Source organism: Ipomoea triloba, chromosome 9, assembly GCF_003576645.1.
Source record: "Ipomoea triloba cultivar NCNSP0323 chromosome 9, ASM357664v1".
Lineage (NCBI taxonomy): Eukaryota > Viridiplantae > Streptophyta > Magnoliopsida > Solanales > Convolvulaceae > Ipomoea > Ipomoea triloba.
The window spans coordinates 7,585,311-7,598,368 of NC_044924.1; the positions used below are offsets into that span (position 1 = coordinate 7,585,311).

General features: G+C 32.7%; 1 protein-coding gene across 3 annotated transcripts; it reads left to right on the top strand.

Moving 5' to 3' along the window:
* The first annotated feature begins 1,120 nt into the window (after window positions 1–1,120).
* On the top strand, window positions 1,121–5,074 carry LOC116029458 (probable mediator of RNA polymerase II transcription subunit 26b). 3 transcript variants are annotated; one of them, XM_031271476.1, is made up of 10 exons: window positions 1,123–1,380; window positions 1,465–2,075; window positions 2,456–2,524; window positions 2,623–2,705; window positions 3,234–3,286; window positions 3,374–3,498; window positions 3,609–3,636; window positions 3,749–4,062; window positions 4,143–4,233; window positions 4,368–5,074. In XM_031271476.1, the coding sequence occupies exons 2-10, from the start codon at window positions 1,620–1,622 to the stop codon at window positions 4,487–4,489; spliced, it is 1,341 nt and encodes a 446-aa protein (XP_031127336.1). In that variant the 5' UTR covers window positions 1,123–1,380; window positions 1,465–1,619; the 3' UTR covers window positions 4,490–5,074. The 3 variants fall into 3 exon arrangements, with proteins under 3 accessions (XP_031127337.1, XP_031127336.1, XP_031127335.1); XM_031271477.1 differs by having other exon boundaries at window positions 1,121–2,075; window positions 4,146–4,233; XM_031271475.1 differs by having other exon boundaries at window positions 1,123–2,075.
* Window positions 5,075–13,058: the final 7,984 nt, after the last annotated feature.

A 13,058-nucleotide genomic window follows, 5' to 3' on the forward strand; every position in this document is an offset into this window, starting at 1 on the left:
ATTAGTCTGTAGTTGTTTTGCATCAAACATTTCGTCACATATATCGTTTATTTATATGGTAGATGTTACAATATTTTGGCTATATTTAGTGATTAGCTATTAACGGTTGGTAGATTGTGTTAATTGTTAGCAATTAATTGATTTAACTAGCTATATTATTAATTGTTTGTGAATAAGTGTTTGATAAAAATTAGTTGTTAGTTAATAATATGTAGATAATTTTTAAGGACATAAATATATTTCAAAATAATTAGTTATTAATTATATAATTTATATTCTTTACATTTAGATATATAAAACTTTTGAATAAAATCGTATTAACTTTGAAATTTTAGTACTAAATTATATCTATCTAAATAAATTTGGTCGAAATAGTCATCGCCGGCAAAAGTTTATATTTTGTTTTAGTAATAATCTTTAATTTTATTAAAAACTTACCATATACATTTTCCAGGAAAAGTGTAAATTTTGGTAAAAAAAAGAAGTAATTGAATGAAAATTTCCAAAATAAGTTTATGGCAATAAATTAATTAGTATTACGGAGTAAAAGATGGGAAGGTCTTTTTATTTTGTTTTATTTTATTTGTTCACCTTTCATCTTATTACTATTTTATCATTTTTTACATTTGGTTCTCGATTATTACTTCTTTTAACATTTGATTCACAACTTTTAAAATCCTGCTCCTTTTGGTCCTCTAATCTAATTTCTGATTGTCAGTGATCAGGTTTGTATCTCTATATTATTGAACGTGAGTACATAATAGTCAAATAATTTATTTTGAAGAATAAGTTGTAATTTTTTGTGACATTTTTCAACTAACAAATTTTGTCATTAATGATCATAAATTAGGTCAAATGACTAATGTAATTTAAAAAAAATCATAGAATCAAGTATGAAAAAATTAATGATCAGATACTAAATATAATAATAGTTTAATAATCTTGGGATCAAAACTAAAACAATCTCTAAAAGATTGGTAAGATCTTGTGAGCCCATTCTTTGTACTGCCCACCTATCCTTATCTTATTCCCACCCCGCAAAATATATATATTAAAACAATTTCCGTTTCAAAAAAAAAAAACAAACAATTTCCTTAAAAATAAACCCAAAAGGAAAAAAGAAAAGAAAAAAAGATTGCAGTAGAAAATTATAGAAAAGACAGAAGACTCGGCTTCTCTCTTCTCTGAGCAGAGGCACCTTGTATTGTATTCCGGTTAGGAGAGGGAATAAAAATACAGAGAGAGAGAGAGAGAGAGACATATATTCTTCCCCGGAGTTTTCTTGAATAACTTTTTGTTCTGGATTTTCCCGATTGATTTTTGTGGGAATATATCATCATCGTACTTGTAAATCGTCCGAACTTACTGAACAGAGCTTTGGTATCAGTTTCCGTTCCCTTTTTGTGTCTGAGTTTTCCCAGAATAGCATAGAAACATAGATTGACTGGTTTATTTATTATCTAGGTGAATTAAATTTAGCCAGGCTTCCGTAAAAAAAGAATCAATCTAGGGATCAAACTCCGTTGGATTTCCGATCATCCGGAGAGGGTATTATTGTCTTAGATTAATTGAATTTGGATATATTTGAGTGTTCCGATCTGGGGAGGGTTCCGGCGATTATGGATACGAGTTCGGAGACTATGGATAAATGGAGGGACTATTTCCGGAGTGCGAATTCCGACATCTTTGGTATCATCGAGTGCGCGGTTATGGTGGCGGCCATGGATTGCCCCAAGGAGTTCAAATTGAGGAGGGATCGAATTGCTGAGATGCTCTTCACGTGCAAAGCCACGAGGTGCTCCGGCTGCAACAACGTTGAATTGGCTTTGCCCAACGAGGACGACGAGGTCAAAGAGAAGCGGAAGTTCGGCCGGGAATTCGAGAATGGTGCGAGTAAAGAGAGCAAAACCAGTGAGAGCCTGGATGATCGTGCGGAGATGGAGATGAATGTGAAGCAGGTCAGCAATTACAGCTATGGTGATGCTGAGGCATTGACTGATGAGATTGAGGAAGAGTCTTTGACTGTCCGGGAGGTCTTGAGGATCAAGGGGGTTCTCGATAACTACGAAGAAGAGGTTTACTTTTAATTGGTGTTGTTGAATCTTTTGTTATATGAATTTCTTTTTTTAGTATCTTTTCAGTAACTGGTTTTAGTGTGTTTAAATTGTTCCCTTTTCCAACTTTATCAATTCACTAGATTCTGGGTTTAAACATCACTTTATGTTCTTGAGCATGCCCAGGAGTATTTGGAAACTTAGATGCTCTATTGGTTCATCAAATAAATATATTTCTAAGATTTTTATAGCTTTTACAGATTCTTGCAAGTGCTTTTGTGCTAATTTATATGTTGCCAGTTTAATTTGCATGATTAATAATGGCATTGGTGGGTTTTGATCTGTGGTGCTTTTTTTCCTTTTTTTTTTTTTTTTTTTTTTTTTCCCTTTTTTGATGACAGTCTGATGCTATATTGCTTGATTCCCTGAGGAGGCTTCAATTGATGGATTTGTCTGTGGAGACACTCAAGGTTTGATCTTTTGCTTTCTGTTTTACTGGAAAGTCTAGTTTGATATTGATATGTGTTTCTTTAGTAGCAGTGACTTAATTGAATCACTCTTGTTTCAGGCCACAGAGATTGGGAAAACTGTAAATGGTCTACGAAAACATGGATCTAAACAGATTAAGCATCTTGTCCGGACATTGATCGAGTACGTAATTCTTGGCTTGTTGCTTTTAAATGATTCTAGCTTTTTGTTACAAAACCCTCTTCCATTCCATCTGTTATTTGCTAATTTTGACATTCCTAGTTTCCTTTTTTTTTTTTGAAAACACTTTCCTAGTTTCCTTTGCTTATGAAAAGCTTACTTTATTTGCTAATTCCATATAAGGATTTTATTACGAAATCTTTAACCCTTTAGTACCTGGATTCTGCAACCTAAGGCTAAATTAAAGTTTTGAATCAATAACATTTGTTATCTTCATTTATTAATTTACATGTATGTGGTTGTTTCCCCTTTTTGAATAGTACTGCTCTTCACATTATCACTGTTGTCTAGAACTTATATTTTATAAATGTATGGCATTAATTAGGAAGCTAGATTATAGCCTGAGTTTATTTGACTTTTGTTTGCCTAATGATCAAATATATTTTCAGTCACACTGCATGTGATGGCTGAATAAGCTCAATTGTGTCCATAGCTTCATTCACTGATTTGTTCCGTTCATGTTGATTGTAGGGATTGGAAGGTCATGGTAGATGAGTGGGTCCAAGCTACAGCAGCCATTACAGGTAGTTGTTAGGAGCCTTTGTTTGGGATATAAACACGCTCAAGATAAGGTTAAAGATTGATTTATGGACTATTTTTTAAATGTGCAGAAAGCACTCCAGAGTCTGTAAAAGCATCAGTTGTTGATGAAGAGGAGGAGGAGGAGGAGGGACTTCCTTCTCCACCCTTGGATGAGGGTGCTTTCTTTACGACTGCTTCAATGGATTTTTCACAGGTACACATCCTCTAAACATTCTTGAACAAATCTACTCTTGCTATGCTCCATTAAAAGTTAGCACTGACTGGTTTTTGTTTATTTTTGTTTTGCTCACTTGAACTCTGAAGTTCTTTGACGGCATGGACTTTGATGGAAGTGAGTTCAATATGCACCCTTAATTATTTAAAGTATAGCTTTTGCTGTTTGGTTCTTAATAGAATTCCCCACTAACAGAGATTTATTTTTCTCATTGGGGATTTTGTTTCAGATCCTCAAAACAGTGGGGAATTCAACAAGAACCATGAAAATGGCAGAAAGCCCTCGGTGGAGAACCATAATATTCCTGTTAGGAAACAACAATTTAATGACAGGCCAAATGTTACTCCCAGAGACTTTAAGAATGAACCACCGAAGAAGCAAGAAGTCGTAATGAAGAAACAGGCAACTGACTCTAAGCTAAATAAGCCTTCTGCTGGTGACTTTGGGCCAGGAAGACCAACAAGACCAGCTGTCGAGCAAAAGTTCCAGCAGAAACCAGATAAAAGCAAGCTTCAGAAGAGGCCGGTTGTTTCCAACCAAAATGTGAGGATCAAACTGGAGTTCACTTACATATAAGTAGAAAATTGATTGTTTATCTAACTAATATAATTTCGTTTGATTAGAAGTTAAAGACTTCAGATGAGGATTCAGTTCAAGCGAAATTGGAAGCGGCAAAGAGGAAACTACAGGAACGCTACCAAGAAGCTGCAAATGGTTAGTTTCTAACTATGCACATGGTTCACTTGATTTTGAAGTTTTCAGATTTAGTTGTTTTTTATATGGTGCTTGTTACTTGAATGAATTTCTTTCTTGAAGCCCATACTAATGGTTTTTCACTTTTTCTTTAGCCAAGAAGCAGCGGACGATACAGGTTATGGAATTGCAAGACATCCCAAAGCAAGGTCAAGTCCATAAAAATCCTTATGCAAGACCTGGCAACAACAGGCATTGGGCAAATGGGCGTCGATGAGTGTCTGCATCAGCTGGACAATGTTGCCATACCGCCACAAAGTTCTTCGACCTTTGTTGAAGAAGAGAGATAACTCCTCTCCATACCATATGCTACACTCTCTCTTTGGAGGATCTTATCTAACTCATCTCATAGAGAGGCCGCTCTAAAAATAAGAGTGGCATGTTTTCGGAACCATAGTCACTACTCTCATTGTTACCATCTATTCATGTATAGTGTTTTCTGAACAAAGGAGAGCATGGTACATGTTTTGTAACCCTCTCTTGCCCTAGTGTCATTTTGGTGACTTTCTCATAAATTGACCTTAAATGGGCAAATGACCAATGTTTTTACAGTGCACTTGAACTGAACCCTCATCCAAATGCAATAGAAAAGTTGGTCAATTCTGCTTTTGTTACCCATTCAAGAATTGGCTGATAATCTTTTGTTTAGCTAATCATGTGGTAGCCTTATGAAAGGTAATCTGTGCCATGATTAGGTGCATATGGTGTTAACTTTTGCATGGGGAATATATGTTAAAGATTTTGGTGATTGTTTGGTAAGCTTTGGATGGCATTATCAACAGGCAACACAAGTTGGTGGGAAGAGAGCAGACAACTTAGGCTGGTTTGTTTTCTTGTGGTTATTTGCTGGTTAGGGTTATAAGTTGAGATTTACTCAGTGCACACTTTCAGATAGTGATTGTGAATTTTTTTTTTTATCACCTAAAAAGTTGGTGGGAAGAGTTTAGGTAGGGGAATTTAACCCTGCAAAGCTTCACTTGTTGCACTATTATACAGATCTCAAAAACAGCTGGATATACATAGTCAAAAGATCAGCAACAGTTCCATTGATGTGGAAATGTCATAAGCATGCAATTATGTGATAGCAACATCCATGAATGTTAATGCTAAGTATATCTTTTGCATTGACATTTTTTCCCTTTTGTTTAATCATGATCATTATGGTCTATGGAGCTTTCACATGTATGAAGAAGTGGGTAGGTGAGCAAGTTAAAGATATGTATAGAAATTTGTATACGATTCTTTAAAATCTTCTATACTTCTACTTTAATTCTTTTCTTTCGTGTTGGAATAAATAATTTGTTATTTTTTATACTTAAAAAAGTAGGAATTCAATATATTTTCATACTGATACTTTATACTTGTATGTCTTGTGAGTCAGGTTTAATCAATAATTATGGTATTTTGACAATTGTCAATTATGAATTGAAGCAAAGAAAACACAAACTTCTCTTTTTAGAGGATATTTATTGTTTATATTTATGGGAAGGATAAGGGTACACGTTGTAGGTTGTAACAACCATTTTTCATACCCCATACCAACCTTTCCTAATCCACTTACCTATCAACCATTTTCATATATATATATATATATATATATATATATATATATATATATATAAAACATATTTTATAAGAATAATGCTAGACTCTCATCTATTTTTCACTATACTTTTTATCGCTTGATTTGGGAATGTTTTTCATCAATAAAAATGCTTTAACTATTCATTTCTACAAGGAGATAAACTAACTTAGTTAGTTCATAGCCAACCAACTCAGACCACGAAGATTAATAAACAGCTCCCATGAAGAGTCGAACTTAAAATTTTATGATTATTAAGTCAATTGTCTGACTTTTTAAATTAACTTAGTAGCGTCAAAGAGGGATAGGGATGCTAAGGATGAAAGTAAAAAGAAAAAAAAAATTCCCTTTCTTAATTAGATTAGATGTTTAGGTAAACTTGATGCCGGCACGACAAGTAATAAAGGGTAATGATAGTGATGAGGTGCTAATTATCTTTGATTTACAATATACCAAATCTAATGAAGTGCTAATTATTCTTTCTTATTTCCTCCTTTCTTTAGCTGCACTACAATGAGGGATGGAGGCAATAGCCACAACTGCCTCTCCTTCATCTAGCCAAAGTAGTTGTCATGTAACAACAAATTTTTTTTTTTTAAAATGCATTTTATGTGATAATTTTCTAACTAAGATTTTTTTTTTTTTTGGGTTTAAATTTGTAAAGACTTTACAACTATAATAATCAAGAGAAAATCTAAGAAACGTTTAGGATAAGTTAATCCTAATTAATTAAATAAATCTTTAAAGTCGTCGGTCCAAGCATGATCTGTTTAAGTGTTCAAAATAAACCAAAACCATAATTAAATGTGTGAAACAAATTAAAGTTGCATCACCTCATTTTCTTGTGTACGCTAACCAATAAAATAATAAAAGTATAAGAGCACCTATGGGCTATCCCCAACTTACCACTTACCACTTTACAGTCAACCATGTACACCCCATCCAGCTTTATACCACAACACAAAAAAAAAAAAAAAAAAAAAAAAAAAAAAAAAAAAAAAAACACAATGGCGTATCTGTGTCTGAGAGATGACGGCGCTTTGGGCTAACGGGATCATATAAAAGATTATATTTAAGGATTGAATTTAATAACTATTGTTAATGTTAATGTTTATAATTTATATAGGACATAAAAATTAAAACAATTTTTACCATGCTGGAAATACACAATCTATCATTGTAAATAGAAATTGGTAGTGAATTTTTTTTAAAATAAAATGATAATTATTTATTAAAAAATTACGTAGTATCATTTTTTTTATCTATAAAAATGTTGACATTATATTTAAAAATAAAATAAAATCGGAGTTGGAGGCAAAATAGGAAAAAAGATAGATGACCAAACTCCACGCGCATCAAATTGACTAGAAATTGTGGTCGGCAGATCAGTGTTGAATTTGGGACCATATGCAGATTCCCAAAAAGCCATCAAATAATATAAAATATTCCTTATTTATCCTCATGCATACATTGTATGGAGCCATTTCATCTCTTTCAGCCTTTCAGCCTTTCAGCTTGCTTCCTAGGCTAAGCCTCCTTTCTACCACCTTTTATTTTTCTATTGACAATTTGACCCCTTAGTTCCAAAGTTTTCCTACTTTAAAAACAACCAAAAATTTCTATGGCTTTTTGGAAGTTGCTCTTCAATTTCTTTGGTCATTGTAAGAGGAAAATGTTCAATTTGATGCATAGTCAAATTGGACTTTACCAACCATCTTCAAGTCCTAATTTCTTATAATTTTTTTTAAATGTTTAAATTGAGCCCTGGATTATACAAGAAAATACAATTAAATCGCTTTATATATATAAATATTTTTTTTTTAAAAAAATAATTGACTACCTCAACAAGTTAAAAGTGTGCAATTGAACCCAATAATAGATTTTTCAAGTCACCAACCAGTCATCTTGCTATTATAAATAGAAATGATTATAAAAAAAAAGACACATAATCAATTACAATAACAAGATGACCAGCTGGTGACTTGAAAAACATGTTATTTGGTGCACACTTTTAACTTGTTGAAGGGGTCTATTGCACTTTTTAAAGTTCAATGGCCTAATTATATTTTCTTGTGTAGTATATATTTTTTTTTTTGAAAACCACCAACTCAAAAATATATATTAAAGCACATCAAGGAGAAAATGAGGGAGAACACCTTCCTAGTTTATACAGTCGGACTGAGAACCAGTCACCTTAGCCAAAGCATGAGTGAAATGATTCGCTGGCCGAGGAGTATACTGAAAATCACAAGTTAATAAGGAACTACTAAGGGGCTTGCAATAAAAAATAATGGAACCTAAATAAAATATATCTATCTTCCCACTAAGTAGAGCTTGATTTCACCCACCCGGGAGCTTCCTTACATGTCATAGCTTCAGCCATGAGGGAATCCTGCACACAGTAAAATATGCCGTTTGTTGCAACCATGAAATCACCATCAACATTAAACAATATTGTGCCGGATGTTACCAACCTTAGCCCAGGAGATAGGTCAACATCGAATTGACAAGTAAAAGGTTGAATGGTGGATGTCTCCGCGGTCACCCTTGCCGTAGGACACCACTCCCTAGACCCGTTGCCAATCTGTAACCACTGATGTAATGCCGTCGTGGACTCGTGGCTTGTCTCGAGACCGCGATTGGCATAGCCACATAGCCACACATCCATCCCACACAGCCGCATCCCTAGCTGTATATAAACATGAATGTGCAATTCAACTATCTAGGTTTTTAGTTGAGATGGAGCACATGCATGTTTCAATAATTTGATATCAGAGTCAACCCCATGTCAAAGAGACTATGGCTCCCTTGTACATGTTGAGCATATAATACATAAACATAAATGTGCCATGCTTGTCATATGTAATTATGAACAGAAAGACTTTTTAAACTTGAAAAATTAACTCCTAGGAGGGTCGGACACACCCAACCCTTTTTTATTACTATCAAATTAGTATACATCTTGAGAATGGAGATGAGGATCAAACAATTATCTTATTATTATCAAATTAGTATCAATACACCACGATAAAGAGAAAACCAAACACCTATCTTATTGCTATCAAATTAGTATCAATACATCTCAAGAAGAAAAGATCATAAGACCAAAGAGACTACTATGAATCCTTAGCTTCCATTCAAGTAAAAACAGGAAGAAAAAAAAATCCTAAGACATGAAAATCACTTTCCTAATGGATATCCAAATTAAAATCAATAACTAGGGGAATCCTAGGATCTCTTTCATGGGTATGAAATGATCCTGAGCAGCAAACGATTGCCAAAAAGGAACAATCACCACACATCATCACTCAATACACCAAAGCAGGAAGAAATTAAACAAATGCACAATAACACAAGATGAATATAAAAGCAAATTAGTTCAAAACACAACCCAGTTTATTACAACATCAAGTTTTAGTTGGAGTACTAAACATAGCAAAACATAATTAAAGAAAGTGCATGCAAATCATGCAAGTTGTGCATCATTAGCCCTTAATTAGTTCATTACACCATGTTTGGAGCAAGATTTCCCTGGAAGTTTTCTTCATTGCTTAACATTGAATCCTCAGCATACACCACATTCCTTGCTCCAACAATGTTATCAGGAATTCTCCAACCCTACACAAAAAATATATACAAAAAACAAGTATAAGTACATTTGTAGATAGTAAGTAATTATATATGTGTGTATGCGTGCACACAAACACTGAAACAGATATATGTATGCATATCAATTCATATGAAAAACTCAATGCTAACATACACTTGAAAGTTGAAATGTTCTAAGGACCTGTCATTTGATAGATGCTAATGAAAATTACCATTTTTACTCTCAAAATCAAGCAAATTAAACTTTTGAACACATGTCTAGCTTTTCATTGGAACTATGTGTATATGCAGTGTACTCGCACAAACACTGAAACACATATATGTACTAATTCATATGTTCTAATAAGGATCAATCATTTGATGCATATGAAAAAAAAATACCATTTTTACTATCAAGATCGAGTAAACTTCTGCACACAAATCTAGCATTTCATTGGAACTATATGTGTATATGCACGGTACTCGCACAAACACTGAAACACATATATATGTTCTAAGGATCAGTCATTTGATGCATATGAAAAAAAAAATACCATTTATACTATCAAGATCGAGTAAACTTCTAAACATAAATCTAGCATTTCGTTGGAATTATATATGCATGTGTGTATGCAATGTAGTCGCACAAACATTGAAACACATATATGTCTGTATACCTATTCATATGTGAAAGCTCAATGCTAACATAGACTTGAAATGTTCTAAGAACATGCCATTTGATTCATATGAAAATACCATTTGTATCTTCAAGATCAAATAAAGTTCTAGAAATAAATAAATAAATATATATGTGTGTGTGTAGCATTTCATTGGAATCGTGTGTGCATGTATGTACTCGCACAAACACTAAAACACAAATATGTATCATATGAGAAATATAATCTTAATGCTAAAATACACTTGAAAAATGTTCTAAGAATATATCATTTGATGCACATGAAAAATACCAACTCTGATCGAGTAAATTTCTAAACACATACACAGCATTTTACTAGAAGTATGTGTGCACTCGCACAAACACTAAAACACATACTATATCTATGTATACCAATTCAAATGAGAAAGCTCAATGCTAACATACACTTGAAATGACATAAGATCTGCCATTTGATGCATTAAAAATACCATTTATACTGTCAAGTGTATACTTATGATGTATATGAAAAATAACATTTGTACTCTCAAGAGTACACTTCTTATGTATATAAAAAATACGATTTGTACTCTCGAGATTACACTTCTACCACACAGTTTGAGCAAAAGGAAAAGACAAAATGGAGCAGCCCTTAGTACAAATAATCAGTCAATAACACACATTAAAATGAGAATATGTGTAGTGATACATACCAGAATCCTTGATATCTCCAGCAGTTAGCAGTACCAGATAGAACTGGATAAGAAAATTCAACAAAACACTGATTTAGTTAAAATTATGCAGAAATAATATAAGGATGGAGATAACCAGGTGCATAACATACAGCATATCAAACTAGTAATTAACAGCACAAAATCCAGAATATTTAATAAAACTCAACTTAAAAAGCCACCTCAAAAAAACAGATTAGAAAGTAAACTATAGCTGGGTAGCTCAAAAGGATCACAAGCAGTGTTCATCAAAACAAAGATAAATATTCACAGTCCACTAAAAATAGTAACTATATTCACCCATGCTTCAACGAACCAATAACTAACTGCAAAAATTCGCCAAAATATTTGTATGTTTCAACGCACAGAAAACCATAAAATGCAATGTATAGCATGGTACAAGGTATCACGGTCTCTCCCTTACATAATTTTACCTAATAAATTCAAATATTCCTTCAATTCGCCTATGAAACTATGAGAATTTTAATCATCAAACAATAATTTATATCGAAACTCAAATTTCAAGATTAAACCAACACTTTAGAGGATTGTCAAAAGGCCAGAACTTAGATGCATGTTGGACGAGTAAAAAAAAAAGATAAGAATGTATTAGGGTTTTATTAGGCACGTTATTGCAACATATAAGAAAGAACTAACGGTGAAAAATAATAGATCGCAACTGAAATAACGTATTTTACTAAAAAATTAATTTAATACATATAAGAAAGAACTAACAGTGAAAAATAATAGATTAGCAATTGAAATAACGTATTTTAGTAAAAATTAATTTAATAGTAATATCTTATGATAACCTTTGAGTAAAATGATACGACGCTTAAACTAAGACCCTAACTCCATGACAAACGTTAGCTCATGAGGGGTTGTATAATCCCAACTTAAATACTACTCTACAATCTCCTGTGGAGCAAATATGGAATCGTATTAGAAAATGTATTTTTATATATTATTTTAAAAGGAGTTTGTACGAATGTTCCATCATATCGCATATAAACAACGCGACAATTCCCCTTACTAAGGACTTTGACCTATATAGAGTTGATGAGCATGAAAGTTTGCATGTATGCTTTACGAGTGCGAATTCCAAGGAAAAATTGCACAAGGGATGCTAAAGTGATAGGTGTTCCCATCTTATTCTTTTTTTTTTTTTTTAAGTTATAAGAAAAATTTGTAAATACCAATTAATGTTGTATACTGAAAAAATTCACAACCTTAGTCACCAAATGATCATAAGGAAGTTCCTTTCAATTTAGATGTATGTTCGTTTGTGATTGATATGGTTTGTATAGCCTAAGAAAATTGGAGTAAAACTCTTTTCGTGTAGAAGGAAGCTTCATATGGCTTGCGAAGGGATGTCAACAACCCTTAGACTGAGTCAAAGAGGCATGGGGTCAGGGTCTAAGATTAAACTACAAAATTTTAAGTTTTATTTTTTATGGGAGTTTTTTTTTTTTTTTTTTTTTTTTTTTTTTTTTTTTNCCACTAAAAATAGTAACTATATTCACCCATGCTTCAACGAACCAATAACTAACTGCAAAAATTCGCCAAAATATTTGTATGTTTCAACGCACAGAAAACCATAAAATGCAATGTATAGCATGGTACAAGGTATCACGGTCTCTCCCTTACATAATTTTACCTAATAAATTCAAATATTCCTTCAATTCGCCTATGAAACTATGAGAATTTTAATCATCAAACAATAATTTATATCGAAACTCAAATTTCAAGATTAAACCAACACTTTAGAGGATTGTCAAAAGGCCAGAACTTAGATGCATGTTGGACGAGTAAAAAAAAAAGATAAGAATGTATTAGGGTTTTATTAGGCACGTTATTGCAACATATAAGAAAGAACTAACGGTGAAAAATAATAGATCGCAACTGAAATAACGTATTTTACTAAAAAATTAATTTAATACATATAAGAAAGAACTAACAGTGAAAAATAATAGATTAGCAATTGAAATAACGTATTTTAGTAAAAATTAATTTAATAGTAATATCTTATGATAACCTTTGAGTAAAATGATACGACGCTTAAACTAAGACCCTAACTCCATGACAAACGTTAGCTCATGAGGGGTTGTATAATCCCAACTTAAATACTACTCTACAATCTCCTGTGGAGCAAATATGGAATCGTATTAGAAAATGTATTTTTATATATTATTTTAAAAGGAGTTTGTACGAATGTTCCATCATATCGCAT

What these genes read in the sequence shown, in the direction of transcription:
- LOC116029458 (XM_031271475.1), top strand. Translation starts at nt 1,620, where the DNA reads ATGGATACGAGTTCGGAGACTATGGATAAATGGAGGGACTATTTCCGG. An exon ending in TGTCTGTGGAGACACTCAAG is followed by an intron (nt 2,525 to 2,622) that starts GTTTGATCTTTT and finishes CTCTTGTTTCAG; the next exon opens with GCCACAGAGATTGGGAAAAC. An exon ending in AGCTACAGCAGCCATTACAG is followed by an intron (nt 3,287 to 3,373) that starts GTAGTTGTTAGG and finishes TTAAATGTGCAG; the next exon opens with AAAGCACTCCAGAGTCTGTA.